The sequence below is a fragment of the Rhinolophus ferrumequinum genome, chromosome 13 (genome assembly GCF_004115265.2).
Source record: "Rhinolophus ferrumequinum isolate MPI-CBG mRhiFer1 chromosome 13, mRhiFer1_v1.p, whole genome shotgun sequence".
NCBI lineage: Eukaryota > Metazoa > Chordata > Mammalia > Chiroptera > Rhinolophidae > Rhinolophus > Rhinolophus ferrumequinum.
Window position 1 is genome coordinate 27675258 of NC_046296.1, and position 18223 is coordinate 27693480.

An 18223-nucleotide genomic window follows, 5' to 3' on the forward strand; every position below is an offset into this window, starting at 1 on the left:
CAGGTGGGTACATTTCTTTTAGCTACTGAATTTTCTTTTGTTCCTTTTGGGGGATGAGATCTCTGGCACTCCTGGGTATTGCCCAGTATTGATGTTTCCAGTTCTACTTTGATCTCCTCGGTTGGGCTATTTTTGGTATTGGATCTCTGTGACAGTTCTCGGGGTGGTTCACCTTTTAGGGTTGGAGTACAGTTCCTTCTCTGTTGGGAATGGTGGAAGGATGTCTGGGTGAAGTTGCCCTTCCTGCTTCCCTCCCTCCATTCCTGCTTTGCTTCATTTATTTATTATACTGTGGACTTGAATGGATCTCTGATTATTTGTAAAAATTAGTGGCTTTTAAATTGCAGTCTGGGCTTCCCTATCTTTCTTTTTTAATTAAATTTTTTTTAATAGTTAAAAAAGCAATTTACCATCTTAAGTATAAAATTTACCATTGTAAGTGAACAGTTCAGTAGTGAGAATACTCATATTGCTGTGCAACAGATGTCCGTAACTTTTTCATCTTGAAAACTGAAATTCTATACGCGTTAAACAACTTTCCATTTCTCTCCCCACCCAGACCCTGACAACCACCATTCTTGGTTTCTATTAATTTGACTATTCAAGATAGAATCATATAGTATTTGTCTTTTTGTGACTTTAGCATAATATAAAGGCAAAGTCATTAAAATGAAGGATTCATGAGAATGGTTATATTCAATCTTTAGTTTTTTGGGAAATGACTTTTATTAGAATTGAATGCCCTAAGGCACTTTTATATCAAGATGCAGCATGGACCTCATGGTTTAAGGCTGGAGAAGTTTAGGTGCAAATGCCAATCGAGATTTAATTGTGCTAGTATTTTTTATTTTGTCAGACTAGTCTGACCTTAAAATCACATTTTGTCAGTGGTCTGATTATAAAGTTTCATAGGTTTTGAGTTTTGTTTAGCCTCTTTATTCTTTAGTGCAAGATTTTTCATCACATGAAGCTTCTCAAGAATGCTCATAGGACATAGTAAGAAATGCCTGTGCAAAGACATTTACATGATTTCAGCTGCTTGGTTTTCGGAAAACCAGATTATCTCTACTTCAACATCTCCAGAGAGGAAACAGTATTTTGGAGTCCTGTGTGTTTGGGGGGTGGTAGGGGTGAGGGGGCAGGATAGAGCAGGTGTCTGCTTCTTAGTAAGACTTTAATTTTTTAGCCCTGCCTGTATTCTTGCTTTCAGAGGTACTCAGTGTTTCCAATTCATGGGACAAAATTAGCCCGCTTCTGTTTCCCACTGTCAGCCTGATTTTTTGTTTGCTATGGTTTTAAGTCAGGTATCATTTTCTTCCACAATTTGTTTTTGCTTGTGTGTTTTATTTTTTCTTCTTTTAGTGGAATTTTGGGAGGGAGTGGAGATAAAGGGGTGTGTTGAATCTGGCATATTTAACTGGAAAAATGAATTATGAAATAGGTCAGACCTATAGAAAAAACCCTAAAAATAAGATATACGTGTACCTGCCAAATTTAATAGATGTTAACATTTTGTATTAGCTTTTTTAAAAAAGAAATGAAAATTTTCTGATAACAGCTGAAAAGTACTTCCTATCTCTTTATCCTTTCCCCCAGATGTAACCATTGTCTTGATGTGGATGTGTATCATGATGGTATATATATTTGTAATATAATTGTATACAAGTTCATAACAACACAGTTTTTTGTATTAAAAGTTAACATGATATCATACTGTCTTTATCCTTTTGCAACTTTTCACTTATTTTGAATTTGAGTATTAAACATTTTGATACAGATTCAGTTTATTAACTTCATTACCTATTTACTTTCTAATCGACAATATTTACATTCTAATGGCCAATACTTTTCACTCATCTCAGTTTGGCTTCTTCCTCTATCACTCTACTAAAAGTAGTCTTTTCTTAGTTTTCTACAAAAGACCTCTTCCTGCAATTAAAATTTTGACTTACAGTACTTTTTTGCAAACTACCCAGGAATAAGAGGTAAAAATGGATGATGTTTAAACTTTTCCTTAATGCCATTTTTGAAATAGGTATGGTGTGAATGTTTATAAGACATAACTTCTGGATAATGGGCCCTATTCCTTTTTTGTTTTGTTTTAACTTTTATTAAATCATATACGAACCTTGTTTAAAAAGTCAAATAGTTTTGTAAGGCTTATAACAAAAAACAATCTTTTGGGTATCCCCACTTTTTCTTTCCTAGAGGTATTCATTTTGTATTGTATCTGATTTCTGCCTCCCACTCCCAGCTTTTATCTTTCTTTGCCTAAATGACCATGTTATTATTTTTTGATACATATTTTCAACTGTTGACTTCCTCCTGTGGAAGCTCTGTTCTATTGCCTTCTTCTTTGGAAGGAAGAGGATCAGCTTTTTTACCTTTGCCATACCTTTCCAATTGTTTTTTAATTAGTATTGTGTATTTGTTATTAGTACTATGTAAGTATTGCTCACTGCTGAGCCAGGTAGTATACTGTAGTTATAGTTCTTAACTTAAACATAATTTCTTTCATTCCTATACTTAGTAGTTGCCAAGGTTGTGTATGCATGTGTGCATCTGTCTCCATTTATTATAGTTCCTATAAAAGAGTAAAATTCTTTTTCATTTAACTCAAATGTAAACTATGTTTAGTAGCCCCACCTCAGAACCATCTGACCTAGAGCCCTTTTATTCTCTTACTCCCATCTGGACTAGTGTTCTTGGGGTCTGTGCATAGTGATCATCTTTTGATCTTTCTTCACATCATCCTAGGGATTCTCTTTAAACACAAACTTTTTTCCTAGGATGCTTTTAATCTCTTTCTTTTTCTCTGTTTAATGTCTGAATTCTTAACATTCCAGTCTCTTTTTAAAAATTACCTCTTAAGTGAATCTCTTCCTGATTCCCTGTTGTAAGGTGGATTATGCTTATTATTTGGTACACAGTACCCTACTTGGTTTCTTCTTGGCATTTATCACAATATGTGTGAGTATTTTTATTTATTCATTTACCTCTTTTTGTCCTTCTTTTCATCACTAGACTAAGTTCCACGAGGTGGGGACTGTTGCTATTTTATTCATCAATGTCTGTCTACAACTTAGCATATTGAGTGCTTAACAAGTATTAAATGAGTGCATATATGATGACTTAGACACAGTGAAGATTTAAATGCCATGGGTTATGTTATCTTGTTGAACTTTATTTGTCTAACATGGAGTTGGCAACTATGGCCCATTGTGCCGAATCAGGCCAGCTGCTGTGTTTTGTAAGATGGCGATGCTCGTTTCTTTACATATTGTCTGTCTGTGACTGCTTTCAGGATACAACATCAGAGCTGCCTAGTTGTGAAAGATACTGTGAGGCCTGCAAAGCCTAAAATATTCCCTTTCTGGCCCTTAATAAAAAATTTTGCTGATCCTTGATTTTGTACAATAAAACATTTTACATTAGAACTTATTTGGACCATTAACCAACTGTATTTCTTTATACAGTTTCTCTTCTGGATTTAACTTTAGATTCCTTTCATAGTGGTACATATCACATAAGAAATGCCAGTATGTTTGTCAGGGTCCAATCAGGGAATTAAAGAGGGAACTTAATAAAGAGAAGTAATTACACACATGTTAAAGGTTTGAAGAGCAAAGTGGGAACCTGAAGGACACCCAGAGAATGATGAAGATGATTTCTGCGACCATTACAGCTGCAGGAAACACCTGTTCTCCCCTAAGGCTGGGGAAACAAAGGAAAGAGGGTTGTCAGAATCTAACCACTTAGAGGTGGGCCCTGTCAAGGAAGCTGGGACTTCAAGGAAGGGCTGCTGCCTGGCTACTGCTGGTACCTCTAAGAGAAGGGTGCTATGAGAGAGGTGATTAGAAGCTGGAGCCTGGAATCAGTGCTGCCGCTGAATGATGCTTTCAGATACAGCAAGCTAACAAGTCCTTGTTCTCCTCCTGCCTTCTAATCTTCCAGTGCTGTGTAGGCACTGGAGGAAGGTCTTAACAGGAGGCCAGCTGGAAATGAAAAGTGTAGCTTGCAGCAACCCAGCCCCAGCATCACAACGCATAAAGAACAGACGGGGGATTTGAAGTTGAGAGACAATACGAGAATCACTGCTAAGTGTTTTCTTTTTTTCTGCTCAGAATTACAACTGTTAAAAATCCGTTACGCTCAAATTAGTCATTAATTAATTAAACTGAGATTTATTTTCTTTGGTGAAAGCAAAAATAATCATCTGAAATAATTTGCATTTGTAAACTCAGGCTTTTTTGGGATGAAATATTGGCTTTAATACTGGTTCAGCGTTATTCATAATTTTAAAAATTATTTTTTCTACTTTCAGTATCAGATATAGAAGGTGGTGATGGACTGCAGCTCAGAAAGGAACATACTCTCAGAATATTTGCTTATATCAATTCCTGGACACAGAGGTATGCATCTTTAACTATTTTGAAGACTAACTTGTGAGTTGTATTTTACATTTGTTTGTCATCAGATTTTCCTTGTAGGATGTTGGATTATATACCTTTAGTCATTAAATGACAGTTTATCAATATTTATTAAATCTTCTTCCATTCTCTTTACTCATGGGGCCATTCATGGTTTTGTTTTTAAAACATGAGAATAAAAATTGATTTCTTTCTTTAACCCCTCCATTATTGAGAAATATGGGAGTGATCGAAATTCTAAAAATAATTATTTTGAGACATTAAAGAATTGTTATGATATAGCTAAAGACCTACAACCACCTTAATCCTTTTAAAAAAATCACTATTGGGGCGGCTGAATGGCTCAGTTGGTTAGAGCTGAGCTCTCAACAACAGGGTTACCGGTTCGATTCCCACATGGGCCAGTGAGCTTCGCCCTCCAACTAGATTGAAGACAACGAGCTGCTGCTGAGCTTCTGGGAGGGGTTACCGGATGGCTCAGTTGGTTAGAGCGCGAGCTCTCAACAACAAGGTTGCCGGTTCAATTACCGCATGGGATGGTGGGCTGCGCCCCCTTCTACTAAAGATTGAAAAACGGCAACTGGACTTAGAACTGAGCTGTGCCCTCCACAACTAGATTGAAAGACAACAACTTGGAGCTGATGGGCCCTGGAGAAACAACACTGTTCCCCAATATTCCCCAATAAAATTAAAAAAAAAAAGTCACTATTGTGGTAGAGGACACTTTGACCCTTTTGGAAGGCATTTTTCCATAACAATTATGTATATTAGACCCATTTAAAAATAATACATATATTGAGAATATAGAGAATAAAACTTTAGGGAACACAATCATTAATATAACCAAAGTTTGTAACAAGGATTTGCAAATCCTATTCCTCAATGTAATTTTAACTGGTCATGGCAAAAAATTCTCTCTGTGTGCCTCCGTTTTGAACTTCTTAGTCCTTCTAAAAATTTTTACAAATTTTTTTCCTTCCTCTCCTTTCTTCTGCCTCACCGCCTTCCTCCAGTTCAAGCTGTTGTTTCTCAGTCTAGTTGTGTAGGACACAGTTCCCTGGCACATGCTGGTGTTATGAGCCTGGCGCTCCCCCCGGCCATTGAGGCAGTCGGTCGCCAGTTGACCGCTCACGGCAGCTCTCGCCGGCTGCCGGCCACTCATGCTACAGCCGGCCATTTATGGCAGCACATGGTAGCCCACGGCAGCGCTCGCCAACCTCCAGCTGCTCACGGCAGCCCAACTGCAGGAAGAGCTGATGTTCACAATCTTAGCTGTAGAGGGTACAGCTCACTGGCCCATGTGGGAATCGAACCGGTGGCTTTCAGCGTTAGGAGCATGGTGCTCCAACCACCTGAGCCACCGGGCCCTAAAATTTTTATGGGTAAAGAATGTTTGGCTTTCTGTGCCAGTAGCGTTCTCACAAACATGGTTAACTAGTTCCTAAAACGCGCTGGACTTTCTGTAAGAAGTGTGGCAAGCACCAGCCCCATAAAGTGAGTATAACCAACTGCAGATCTAAGAGAATGCTGCCTATTTAGAGATGCAAGCATTTTGAACTGGGAGGAGATAAGAGAAAGGGCCAAGTGATCCAGCTCTAAGCTTCATATTTTTATCATGAAGACAATAAAATCTTGATTAAAAAGTTTGAAGCATTGTGGGCAATGATTAATGAACACGTTAAATGCAGTGATAACATAAATGAACATTCTGAAGCACAATCTAGCTGATGAGTTTATCGGAATAGTTTTAATTTCAAAAAGCATTTGCTCTCCAGTAACATCCCTTTTCCATATATTTTTTCCTTCTGTCAATAAAATTGGTATATAAATTTGTTCCAGAAAATATTGCAGATTTTAGTTATTTAAAACTTATGTGCCATTGTTATTAACATGTCTTTTCTGAGTCTCAACCAGCTGAATTTCTTTTGACTAAATTTAGCAAGATTTCTTTTCATTATAGGTAAAATAGATGATTGGATATTTTGTAATACTAATATATTAATGATTTAAAATTAATATTAATAGCCTAAAGGATTTGTTGAGAAATGTCGCATTTGAGTCATAATTTTGAATTAATTCATTGTAACTACAGTTAGGTGGCAACATGTTATACTAGGATGAAACCATACTTTTAATTTCAGGATATGAGTGTGCCATTTAATAAAATGAAATTCAAAAGAAATAATATTTTACTAACATCTCACCACTAGTTATTGGTGGAGCTGGGTGAGAGTTACATTTTCTCATTTGTAGTCCACTTTTATCCTAGATGTATATACTCTTTTTGTGTTTTTTTTTTGTTTTTGTTTTTTAAAGGGGAACAGGACTTTTATTGAGGAATAGTGTGTACTTCCAGGACTTTTTTCCAAGTCAAGTTGTTGTCCTTTCAATCTTAGTTGTGGAGGGTGCCGTTCAGCTTCAAGTTGTCCTTTCAGTCTTAGTTGTGGAGAGCGCAGCTCAACTCCAGATCCAGTTGCCGTTGCTAGTTGCAGGGGGCGCTGTCCACCACCCCTTGCGAGAGTCGAGGAATCGAACTGGCAACCTTGTGGTTGAGAGCCTGCGCTGCAACCAACTGAGCCATCCGGGAGTTCTGTGGCAGCTCAGCTCAAGGTGCCATGTTCAATTTTAGTTGCATGTGGCGCTGCCCACCATCCCTTGATTACAGGGGTCGGAGACCACCATCCCTTGTGGGACTTGAGGAATTGAACTGGCAACCTTGTGGTTGAGAGCCCACTGGCCCATGTGGGAATCGAACCGGCAGCCTTCGGAGTTAGGAGCATGGAGCTCCAACCGCCTGAGCCAGTGGGCTGGCCCCTAGATGTATACTCTTAATCCCTGTATGAGGAATTTTTAACCTGAGGTCTGTGGATGAGAATGAAATTATTAAGGAAAGTTTGATACATACAATTTTAGGCAATAATTTGTAGGTATCATCAGAATATCAAAATATGTTTGCCTCCAAAGTGTAGAGACGCTCTGCCTGTATTTTATTTTGCTTCGAGTGTAGTGGTTAAGAGTATGGCCTTGGAGCCACATAGATGTGGATTCCAGTCCTGCTTTATTGCTTGTGTGCTAGATAATTATGACAGATTAGATTACTTCTGTAAGCTCTTATTACCTACCGATTTGTGAAGTGAGAATAATAAAGCTACTAGTACCTTAGTGAGGTTGTGAAGAAACTGCTACTAGCATAGTATCTGAAAGAACTTAATGCGTACCTATTTTAATTAAAATTGTTAAAATTTGTTTTCAAAAATGACATGTGTATTGAAGGCTACATAAGCTAAAGCATGAAAAGTTGAACTAGAAACACAATTTTTTTTTGTTTTTTTTTTTTTTGACTGGAATAATAATTTTTTATTTGTGTGTTTGGTAATTACTACGGGGCAGTGCCACCTGACTCACCGGAACTTGGCAGCAAAAGCTGCCCAGCAAATGTTGGGGGAGGGGAGGAGAAGGGAGCGGCAGCGGTGGTTAGGAGGGTAAACAGCCTCTGGCTGGGTCCCCAGGCGCCGGGCCTCAGTCTCCTGATCAGCGCTGTAGAAACACAGTTTGTAATGAACACATTTATAATTCTGTTTACATGTTGAGTATGAACAGTTTTTAGCTGGTGGTAAAAACTACCAAAAAATATAATGTTACACTTTTAATCGTTCAGGCTGATAGAAGAGAGAAGAAGTGACAATAGAATATCCAGTTGGATCACAGTGCTTTGTAGTAAAAAATTTTGCCTCTTTCCCCTGCATAATCCTTCATGTTGGAAGTGTGGCTAGTTCTTTTCAGTTGTTCAGAGCTTATTACAAAACAGGCTTGGGCTTATGTCTTGTAAATTCCACGTTCTTGAGCAGACAGTCAAGGCTCTTTGTCGTCTTCTTGAAACTTAATATCAAGATTTCTCCTCTACAAGAATTCTGGGTACCAGCCAGGGTGAGGTTCTGTCAGATCTTTCTATCTTCAGGCTAAAAATTGTACCTTTCAAATCTATCGTTTGTGATCAATAAATGTTTGAAGCTACTGCTTTTAGTTTTCATTGTTTTAATAAACTTTAAAAAGTTTTAGAAGCTATTGTTTTTTAATAGGTTAATGTATGTTCTGTACTCATTAAGGCTTTATTTTGGCATTAAGAAATTATATCAGAGGGGTATTGATATTGTCCACTGTTTAAAGTAGTGCTTTTCAGAAATTAGGTCATAAATAAAACTTTTGATGAGATTGGGTACTGTGGATTAAGTCCTTTCATGTGTTCGGCTGTAGCAGACCAGGGAAAATGTTAGACCCGTTGGAATATTTGTTGTTAAATGGAATCATAGAATTCAGGTTAAAAGTAATTTTGACATGTAGGTTCCTCATGAATGTGTAGTTAATTTTTATTGTATTTTATTAATTGAAACTATATTTTATGTTAGGCATTTAGAAATTTTTATCATTGCATGTTCTTAAATGTAAGCATACTCCCATTTAGGTAGGTGGGCAGAATATAATGTTTGGGTAATAGGCTGGTAATAATAGGGGTGGGATTGAAAAGAAAATAGGATAAATTCAGATAGTGGAAGGGTATGGGCAACATTGGTGTATAAATACAAGTAATATGTACAGAGTTTAAATTGTTGGAAAAAGCCTGTGATAAAAAAAGTCCATTGTCCTGTCTCCTCAGCCCTATTTTCATTTTCACCTCTTCCAGTTACTGGTTTTGATATTAAACTATATATTCTAAAATCATGCTATCATATTGCCATTGCTTCATCTGTCAATTTTAGGTATGATCTATAAACTTCTTTTTCTGATGTATAAAGATTTCACTCTTTTACCCTTCCCCATCTTCTCAGTAAAGTTATATCAGTTCTTAGTGTAGTTCTAAAAGTAAAAAATATTACTCGATGATGAGTCTAAAAAGGTGCGGTGATTCATTTTACATCTCACAAAATATAAGTTCTTGTTTACCTTTTGTTATCATTTTTTGTTTTCTAGAGTTTACTGGTTTGTTTTTCATTTGATTAATTTTTCTAGGTGTGTATCATTAATTCTTCCCAAACTCTCCAACCCTTGTACTAAGTTTTACATTTTTATACATCATTCAGTGATCTATTATTTTCCTCCCTTCCCCCCGCCCCAATCATCTTTGTCCTGTCCTATTCCAATCTGTATTGATTTCTCGCTAGGATTACTAAACAGCTATCTTCTCTTCAGATCCTTAAAAATTCTTTTACTTACAAGAAGCGGAGTGCAGCATTAGGAATAGAGAGACAGTGGAAATGTAATGGCTCAGTGCGATGTCAGAGGGATAGTGGATGGGGGCGGTTCACACAGTGTGAGGGATATAAATGATAAACGTCTTAGTATTACTTTGTCTTGTGCACCTGAAGCTAATTAAAAAAAAATTCTTTTGTTTTTCTGTTGTATTTGATCTCCAGTTTCCTGTATTCCATGTTGTCACCTTTATTGGTTTACTTGTGTTATTAGGAAGACTTTTTTTCTAAGAAAGTGTGCATGGGAAACATGTTTTTTAGACCTCCCAAGGCCTCAAAATGTTTATTCTACCCTTACTCTTACTGATAACTTGTTGGATACAGAATTCCAGGTGGAAAATTTTGTCAGAACTTTGAAAGTATCGCTCCTTTGTATTCTGTTTCCAATATTGCTTTGTGAGAAGTATTAGCTATTTGTTTTCCTGAACTTCTCTTGGCGTTCTTCATTCTCCCTTGAAAGCTTTTTGGAACTTTGTCCTTCCTTGATTTCAGAAATTTAATGATGATGTGTTTTAGTGAGCTTTTCAGTTCTGAAATTTTTAAAAATTTCATTATTTCCTCACTTCCGTATTTTCTGCTGTTTTCTTGGAAATAATATTAGTCAGATATTGTATCTCCTTGATTGATGATTTACTTTTGTTTTTCTCCTCATTATCTTTCTTTGTCTACTTCCAGAAAGATTTCTTCAGTTTTACCTTGTGGACCTTGTATTGAATTTTATAGATTGCTATAATTTTAATTCATTTTTAAATTGTGAATGTTACATATACAAAATCTATATATAATAGCTCTGTAAAAAAGGGCTCTATTTTGTGCCTTGAATGCATTTATTAATATTCTTTTTTTTCAGCAATTCATTGTTTTTTACGTCTTTGAGGGTATACATTAATTAAAACCTCTTTTCACCTTTTTTCTTCCTTCATTTTATTTACTTCCTCTGAAACTCCTACTGTTTGTTTTGATCTGCCTTTGATGATGCAGCTTTTTCTGGAAAGTCTTACTATCTTTGTCCTTTCGTGGTTAAGAGATGAGGGCACTGAAAAATGGTTTGGAAGTTCTGTGTGAATGGGGCCTATAGTGTATGATGGTAAAATGATGAGCAGGCTTTATTATTAGGGATAAATGAACTTTTCTCTTAGATTGTTCGCATTCTTTAAAAGAAATGTCTTTTAAGTCTTTGGCCTTGAGATATATTAGTCTGGTTGTTGGCAGGGAAGGGTACATGGGGAGGTTCACCATGCAGTCATTTCATTTATTCAATTCTCTGGTTTTCAGTTTCTTGTATTATTGCTGTCACCTTCAGTATCTAGTATTCCTGAGTTTGTTTTGTTCACTTTATGTACAGAAAAAACTTCTTGTTTCCCTGGGTCAAGGAATAGTATCCTGGCTGTATGGGATGGGAACCCATAGGTTTTTAACTGTGTTTCATTTAGTCCTATTTTCTGCCCCAGGCTTTGTCTCTGCCTTCAGAGGTATGTGATGCTCTTCAGTACTTTTCAGGGTTCTTCGGGCTGGATTTTTTGTTTTGCTGATATATCCATCTGTAGCCCCTTATTTCTTTCACTCTTAAGTTATTTGCTATACCACCTTTTTCTAGCATCCAGAATTTGTTGCTATCTGTCGTGTTTTCTTCCATTATCTCTTCCCTTATGGAGTTCATGTCTTTTTTTTTTCCTTATTGTGTTTGTAGTGTGATTTAGAACAGAGAAGAAATAAATTTATGTGTGTAATTAAATGGGCTTAACTAAAAGTGATGTTTTTATTTTTAAAAAAATGCTTTTCCCATCTTGCATTGTGGATATGGATATATAAATTCTGTATTGAGAATTCAAATACCTAGACTTCTCAGAATTGAGTGTAGGACAGTGAAATGTATAGTTTATGTAATGTATGATAATTTTAGAGATGTGTGTGTGTGTGTGTGTATCTTAGACTCTCAGCTGTCCTTGAACTTGTACAATGTATTTTGGGTCTGTAAGGACCTAGATCCAGTTTCCCCGGTTATTTTGTTCAGACGTGTATGTCATTTTTGTCTTTTAAGATTAGTTTCCTAGACAGTTATCAAGCAGTTTAACGTCCATTTCCTGACAATTTTTAAAGTAAATTTGACTGGCTCTTTGGCTTACTTAATCCAAATCTGACTTCAAGGTTCTGGGGGGGAACTCGGATTCCATTTTCACTAAAGCAAGGTATTTAAAGGTACGATCCTTCTCTTTGAACTTGGTTTTCCTAAACCTAAAGGAAGAAGCTATTCATCAGAAAAACTTATAGGTAATGTGTTTATTTTTATTGTATAAATTGTGATACTATAGAATTTTAAAACTGGAGGAGTCTTTAAAGGTAAAATCCCTTTCATTTTGCCACTGAGAAAACAGGCCTGATGTATCATTTATCTATTGCTGTGTAACAAATTATTCCAAAAGTAGTGTCTTAAGACAACAATAAATATTATTATCCTCAGTTTCTGTGGATAAGAATTTGGGAGTGTTTTAGCTGGTGGGTTCAAGCTTGGATTTCTCATAAGGTTACACTCAAGATGTTGGCCAGGTTAGTCATCTGAACCTTGGGGCTGGACGATATTCCAAGTTGGTGCTTGTTAGTGGGAGACCTCAGTTTTTTTCTCATGTGGACTTCTCCATGGACTCCTTGAGTGTCGCACAACATGATAGCTGATTCCCCCCGAGTGAGTAACCTGAAAGAAATCAAGGCAGAAGTGTCAGTGTCTTTTATGACCTAGTGTCAGATGTCACACAGTGTCATTTCTGCCACATTCTGTTCGTTATAAGCCAATCATTAAGTCTGGTGCACATTAAACAGGAGGAAAATTGGGCTTCACCTCTTGAAGGGAAGAGTATTAAAGATTCTGTGGCCATACTTCAAATTGCCACACATGGAGAAATGCAGTTATTTCTACATGGTCATACAAGGAGTTGGTGATCTATTTGGAATACAATATAGATGTTTTGATTTATTTTGATAATATAATTAGGTGGAAATTGTAAGTAGTTAATTGCTTAGCTGTCATCCATTATTGGATGCAATTATTATAATCTGGTACTTGTGTTGATTATCCACAATATGCTATGCATTATGCTACTAACTGAACATGTCTACGAAAACTAGATTTGTGTGTAATAATTACTGATTCTTGTTTTCATGTATTTTTTATACTGGAACTGGGTGTGTGTGTATGTGTGTGTGTGTGTTTATGGGAGGAGGGTATTGTGTGGGTGTGGTGTTCCTGAACACTTTTAATCTGCCAAATAGGGTAGGAATGCCCCTCCCAAGTAGACTTGAAGCAAGTTAATGATTTTAAAATATAGGTTGTTTATTAATTGACAACAAAACCCCTTATGTAAAATAAGCGGCTTTACTAATAAGTTATTTTATTATGACCAGTTTCCTGGTATTTATAAACATATATTGAGTACTTAGAATTTAGAGAAGCAAAGATATATGCCACAATTCTTATTCTTAAATAGTTCTTTGTGTAGAAGGACAGATAAATCTATACATAAAATTGAAATGATATCTGTCATCTAATATGATTTTTTACTAACGTACCAGTTTATGGTGTGATGCTATATTTATAAGTTATTATGGTGCTTCCTCATCAGGAAGGAGGAAATAAAAACAGTTTGAAAAAAAGTATTTTAGTACTTGCTTCTTTTTATATTACTCGTTAGAAAGATATAATTGTTACTTTCTAGCAAGCATTAATTTATTGAATTTTTTTTTCTTTTATAGGCAATGTCTATGCTGCTTTAAGGAATATAAGCATTTGGAGATTTTTAACCAAGTAGTGTGTGCACTTATTAACTTAGTGATTGCCCAAGTTCAAGTGCTCCGGGACCAGCTTTGTAAACATTATACTACTATTAACATAGATTCCACGTGGCAAGATGAGAGTAATCAAGCGGAAGAACCACTGAATATAGAAAGAGAGTGTAATGAAGGAAGTACAGAAAGGCAAAAATCAATAGAAAAAAAATCGAACTCTACAAGAACTTGTAATCTGACCGAGGAGAGTTCTGATCCTTTTAGTTTATGGAGTACAGATGAGAAGGAAAAACTCTTACTATGTGTGGCAAAAATTTTTCAAATTCAATTTCCCTTATATACTGCTTATAAGCATAATACTCATCCAACTATAGAGGTATGTAAAAAATAGGTATTGTGAATTTTAAGTACTACTAAGTCATAATTATGTTTGCAATTTCTCACCTATGAATACATATGAAGACAGTTATTGATGGAAAAATATATAAAAATCAGTATTATAAGACTAATGCCAATTTTCTCTAGACAGTTTCTGTAGCAGCTTATGTTGAACATTTGCTCAGCATAGTCCTATTAAGGAAAAATTTATAAATGGAACTGTTTGTTGGTGATGTAAACCTTTTGCTGACGTAGGTCTGTGGTGTACTCTACTTACTGTAACTTTTTCAAAAAGTAATGATTGAGGGAAAAGAACATAGAATTTTGAATTTCATTTTTAGAGACAGATAACAATTCGTAATTCCCTCAGAGCAAAAAGCTTAACTGCTAGTTTAAATAATAGTATTTTCTTTTGTAAGTCAAGATGCTTGACTCATTCCATTAGTAATACTTTTACAAGCCTATCCAAGAATTTAGTAACCCACCTTAGGTTTATTTAGATAATGGCATCTCTTTCTAAACACAGTGGGAATTGAGACAGTTACTTGGTAATGTATTTTATTAGTGGCTTAAAACAACAGTGATTTATTATTTCTCATGACTTTGTGGGTCGGCCAGGCAATTCCTTGGCTGGTTTTGTGTGGCCTCACTTAGGCAGGTGCATATACTTTTAGTGTCTGATGGGTTTGAAGATCTCAGATGGCCTCATTCACATATCTGATAGTTGGTGCTGGCTGTTGTCTGGGGCTTCTTGGATTTTCTCCACATCACCTCTCATTCTCCACTAGGGTATACTAGCTTCTTTACATGGTAGTCTTAGCATTGATCCTTGAAGCAAAAGTGGAAGCTGTAAGGCCCAGTCTCTGAAACCACCTGTTATCAATGTTGCCACATTAATGTTGGTTGAAGCAATTCAGAAGGGCAGTCCAGATAAAAAGGGATGTGAAGTAGACTTCATCTCTGGATGGAAGGAGAGATAAAGTTTCCTTTTAAACTTTAAAGTATATTCTGTTTCCTATGCATTTTGGCATGGAAAGAATTGTGGCCATTAATAAATCTACCACATGCTTTTTTTTAAAAAAAAGTCTGCCTATTTTCTCGAGCTTATTCTGTAACCTTCATAATGATTTCTTTAAATTTCTTCACCTAGAAAAAAATTGTCCTTTACTGAAAATATTTTCATATAGAATTGAGATTATGTATAAAACATAGCCAAGGAGGTGGGTATTTTCCCTATTAGAATGAATTCTCCATGAGAATATTTTAAATCAGATTGTGCTGTCTTCTAGAATTCTTAGTCTATTATTGTCCCATAAACTTTTTAATGAATTGTTTATATGACATAAGGTATTTATTAAACATTCTAAAAAATGTCATTTCAGTCATTTTTCAACAAAAAGGGGATCCATTTGTGCAAATCTCCTAATTTTAATCTTGAGAACACCATGAGAATAGTGTTTAAATGCCTTAAATTGATCATCGAAAGAGGCTAAAAATAATTTGGTTAGGGCTAAATTTGTGAACTTCATACACAATTTCTTAGAAATTTTCCTGCAGTTAAACATCTCTTAACAGTAGAACTGTAGCAATACTAAAAATGCTATTTGATTCCTTAACATTTTGCTCATCAGTTCTTTTTTTAAATGATTTTCAAAAATGGTAATTGCCAAATGTAGGTATAGTCATACTCCCCTATATTTTCCCTTTGGAATAAAGTGTCTCATTATTAATGTTCTTAAGGATCATTCCATGTGACTACTTAGTCAAAAGCAATAGTTCATGAGGTGTTTGTGGTAAAATTTTAATAAATAACATCCTTAGACATAATAAAGGAGGACTTTTTCTTAACATAGAATTCTGTATTCTTACACAGAATTCTGATCCCCTTATACAGAATTTATATATGCTTCTTTAATATTCTGTTCATAATAGTTGTTTCCCAAGTTTCTGTTGTCTTAGTAACGATTTGTCATACTCTAAAATTTCTAGTTTCTGTCCTAGTGGCCATGTAATTAAATAATTTAAGGGTTAGCTGTTTTCAAAGAGTTTCAAATCATACCCTTGGTAGCGTATATATGTGTGTGTGTGTATATATATGTATGTGTGTATATATATATATATATACACACACACACTATATATATATTTATATGTATAATATATGTATTTTATTTTATACATGAATATAGATATCTTAAGAAAACCAGTACTTGTTATGCAATGAAATAATAGGGCTTACTATAGAGATTTTTAATCCCACCTTTTTATAAGGAGAGAGTCCACGTAGTCTCCTTTCATACTGCTGTGCCATCCTTTCCTGATAAAGCCTTTGATTCTTTTTTTGTTATAAGAGGCACAAATTGGCTAAGACTCTTCAGAAGAGGGTGATTCTGTACTTCTGTGTTAATGTTTTGACAGCTCTGATTTTAGAAACCTAGTCAATATCCTTATTTTATATAAGAGAGAACTGGTTTTCAGAGCTTAATTTTGGTTAGATTTGCACAGTATATTGCTTAGTTCTAGAATTCAGGTCTTATGCTTCTACACTGGCTCTCAATCATTTCAAACTAATCACTGTAACTATTGTATCCATTGTAACTAGTGAATAAGATGGGAACTTGGAGCCTCTCTCCCCCCTTCCCTTCTTCTCTCCATCTTTTCTTTCCCTCCTGTTGAAGTTGGTAATATTTTTAAAGATGTAGTAATTGGAAATAAATAATATTAATTGAGGTTAAAAGATTTGGGGAAGAAGGGCAGTTACATTCTTCTATTAATTCTGAATAACTATATGTTATTCTGTGAAATGAGATATTGCCCGAGTGTTGTATTTTTCTAAGAGTGAAAATGAATGTAAAAATTGTAGAAAGAAGAGAAACCACTGCATTTCTATTAAATGTATATATAATGTGATCAGGCAGATTAAATATTGTTAATTTCCAAATTTCTGATGTAGGCTGGTTTTTTTCTTGCTACTTCCACTGACTTTATTTACCCTTTCTTTAAAATAAAAAAAAGTATTTTTAATTCACTCTTAAAGTGGAAAATTTAGTAAGTTTTAAGTTGTACAACTATCACTACTATCTAATTCCATCACCAGTGACTTTTTTAAGCAAATACTTTATTCTGAATCTATACATACATTTTCCATTTTCTCTTACTAGTTGTTTAGGATAAATAAACTGCTGGGTCAGAGGGAATGTGCATTTTAAATGCTGATCGATATTACCAAATTGCCCTCCAACAAGGTCATACCAGTTTATACTCATCAACAATGGATGAGTGCGCTTTTAGGTAGTTTAAATTTTATGTAAAGAAAGCATAATATAGAACATGGGAGTATATCCGTAGAGCATTCCAGAGCACAGTTTCAAAACCACTTAACTAAGTTATATATTTTTGTAAGAATTACCCCAATAATTTAAGGAAAGGTTTTTGTTTAGGAAGGCAAAATAATGGATATAGTACACACTGTGTTTCCCCGAAAATAAGACCTAGCCGGCCCATCAGCTCTAATGCGTCTTTTGGAACAAAAATTAATACAAGAACAGGTCTTAATTTTACTATAAGACCCGGTCTTATGTTTTTGCTTAAATATTTTACCATAATATAAGACCCGGTCTTATTTTACTATAATATAAGACCGGGTCTTATATTAATTTTTGCTTCAAAAGACACAGTAGAGCTGGTTGTCCGGCTAGGTCTTATTTTCGGGGAAACGGGTAGTATGGGAAGATTTCTTTCGAGAAGAGTTAACATATACTTTAGAACTGAATTATAGTAGCTTCAGTTAGGAATACCACTGTTCATAATGAGAAGCAATTGCAAAATCTGTTTTGAGTTTTTTTGAAATCATTCTTTAGAAAATTTTAATTTTTTAAAGGTTATCATTTAGTAGTATGATCTAATTATGTTTACTTTTTTTTTTTTTTAAATCAGGATATATCAACCCAAGAAAGCAACATACTAGGGGCATTCTGTGATATGAATGTAAGTGTTTATCTTTTCTCATTCTCAGGATTATGGAAAATTTTGTGGTTTTTTTGTTAATATATGTCTTCAGTATTTTGTTTTTTTACGTCTGATCAGTATCTTTCCAGTATTGGTAATAAATGAAAATTATTCCTGATATGTTTTAAAATAGTAAATTTTCTTTTTTTCCTCAGGATGTAGAAGTACCATTGCATTTGCTTCGTTATGTGTGTTTGTTTTGTGGAAAAAATGGCCTTTCTCTTATGAAGGATTGCTTTGAATATGGAACTCCTGAAACTTTGCCATTTCTTATAGCACATGCATTTATTACAGTTGTATCTAATGTAAGTATTGTTTGCAGTTTTTTGTTTTTTTTTTTTGTTTTTAGTTTCAGGTGTACAGAACAATGTAACAGTTAGA

At 35.1% G+C, this 18223-nt stretch overlaps 1 protein-coding gene across 7 annotated transcripts in view; it reads left to right on the forward strand.

Annotated features, from left to right (window-relative positions):
* Positions 1-18223, forward strand: part of USP34 (ubiquitin specific peptidase 34) — a 209536-nt gene that overhangs the window by 32462 nt on the left and 158851 nt on the right. For all 7 annotated transcript variants that reach the window (XM_033125149.1, XM_033125154.1, XM_033125155.1 and 4 more), the window contains exons 2-5: positions 4325-4412; positions 13424-13832; positions 17771-17821; positions 17998-18147. In XM_033125149.1, coding sequence (XP_032981040.1) covers positions 4325-4412; positions 13424-13832; positions 17771-17821; positions 17998-18147 — 698 coding nt within the window. The remainder of the gene's footprint in view (positions 1-4324; positions 4413-13423; positions 13833-17770; positions 17822-17997; positions 18148-18223) is intronic.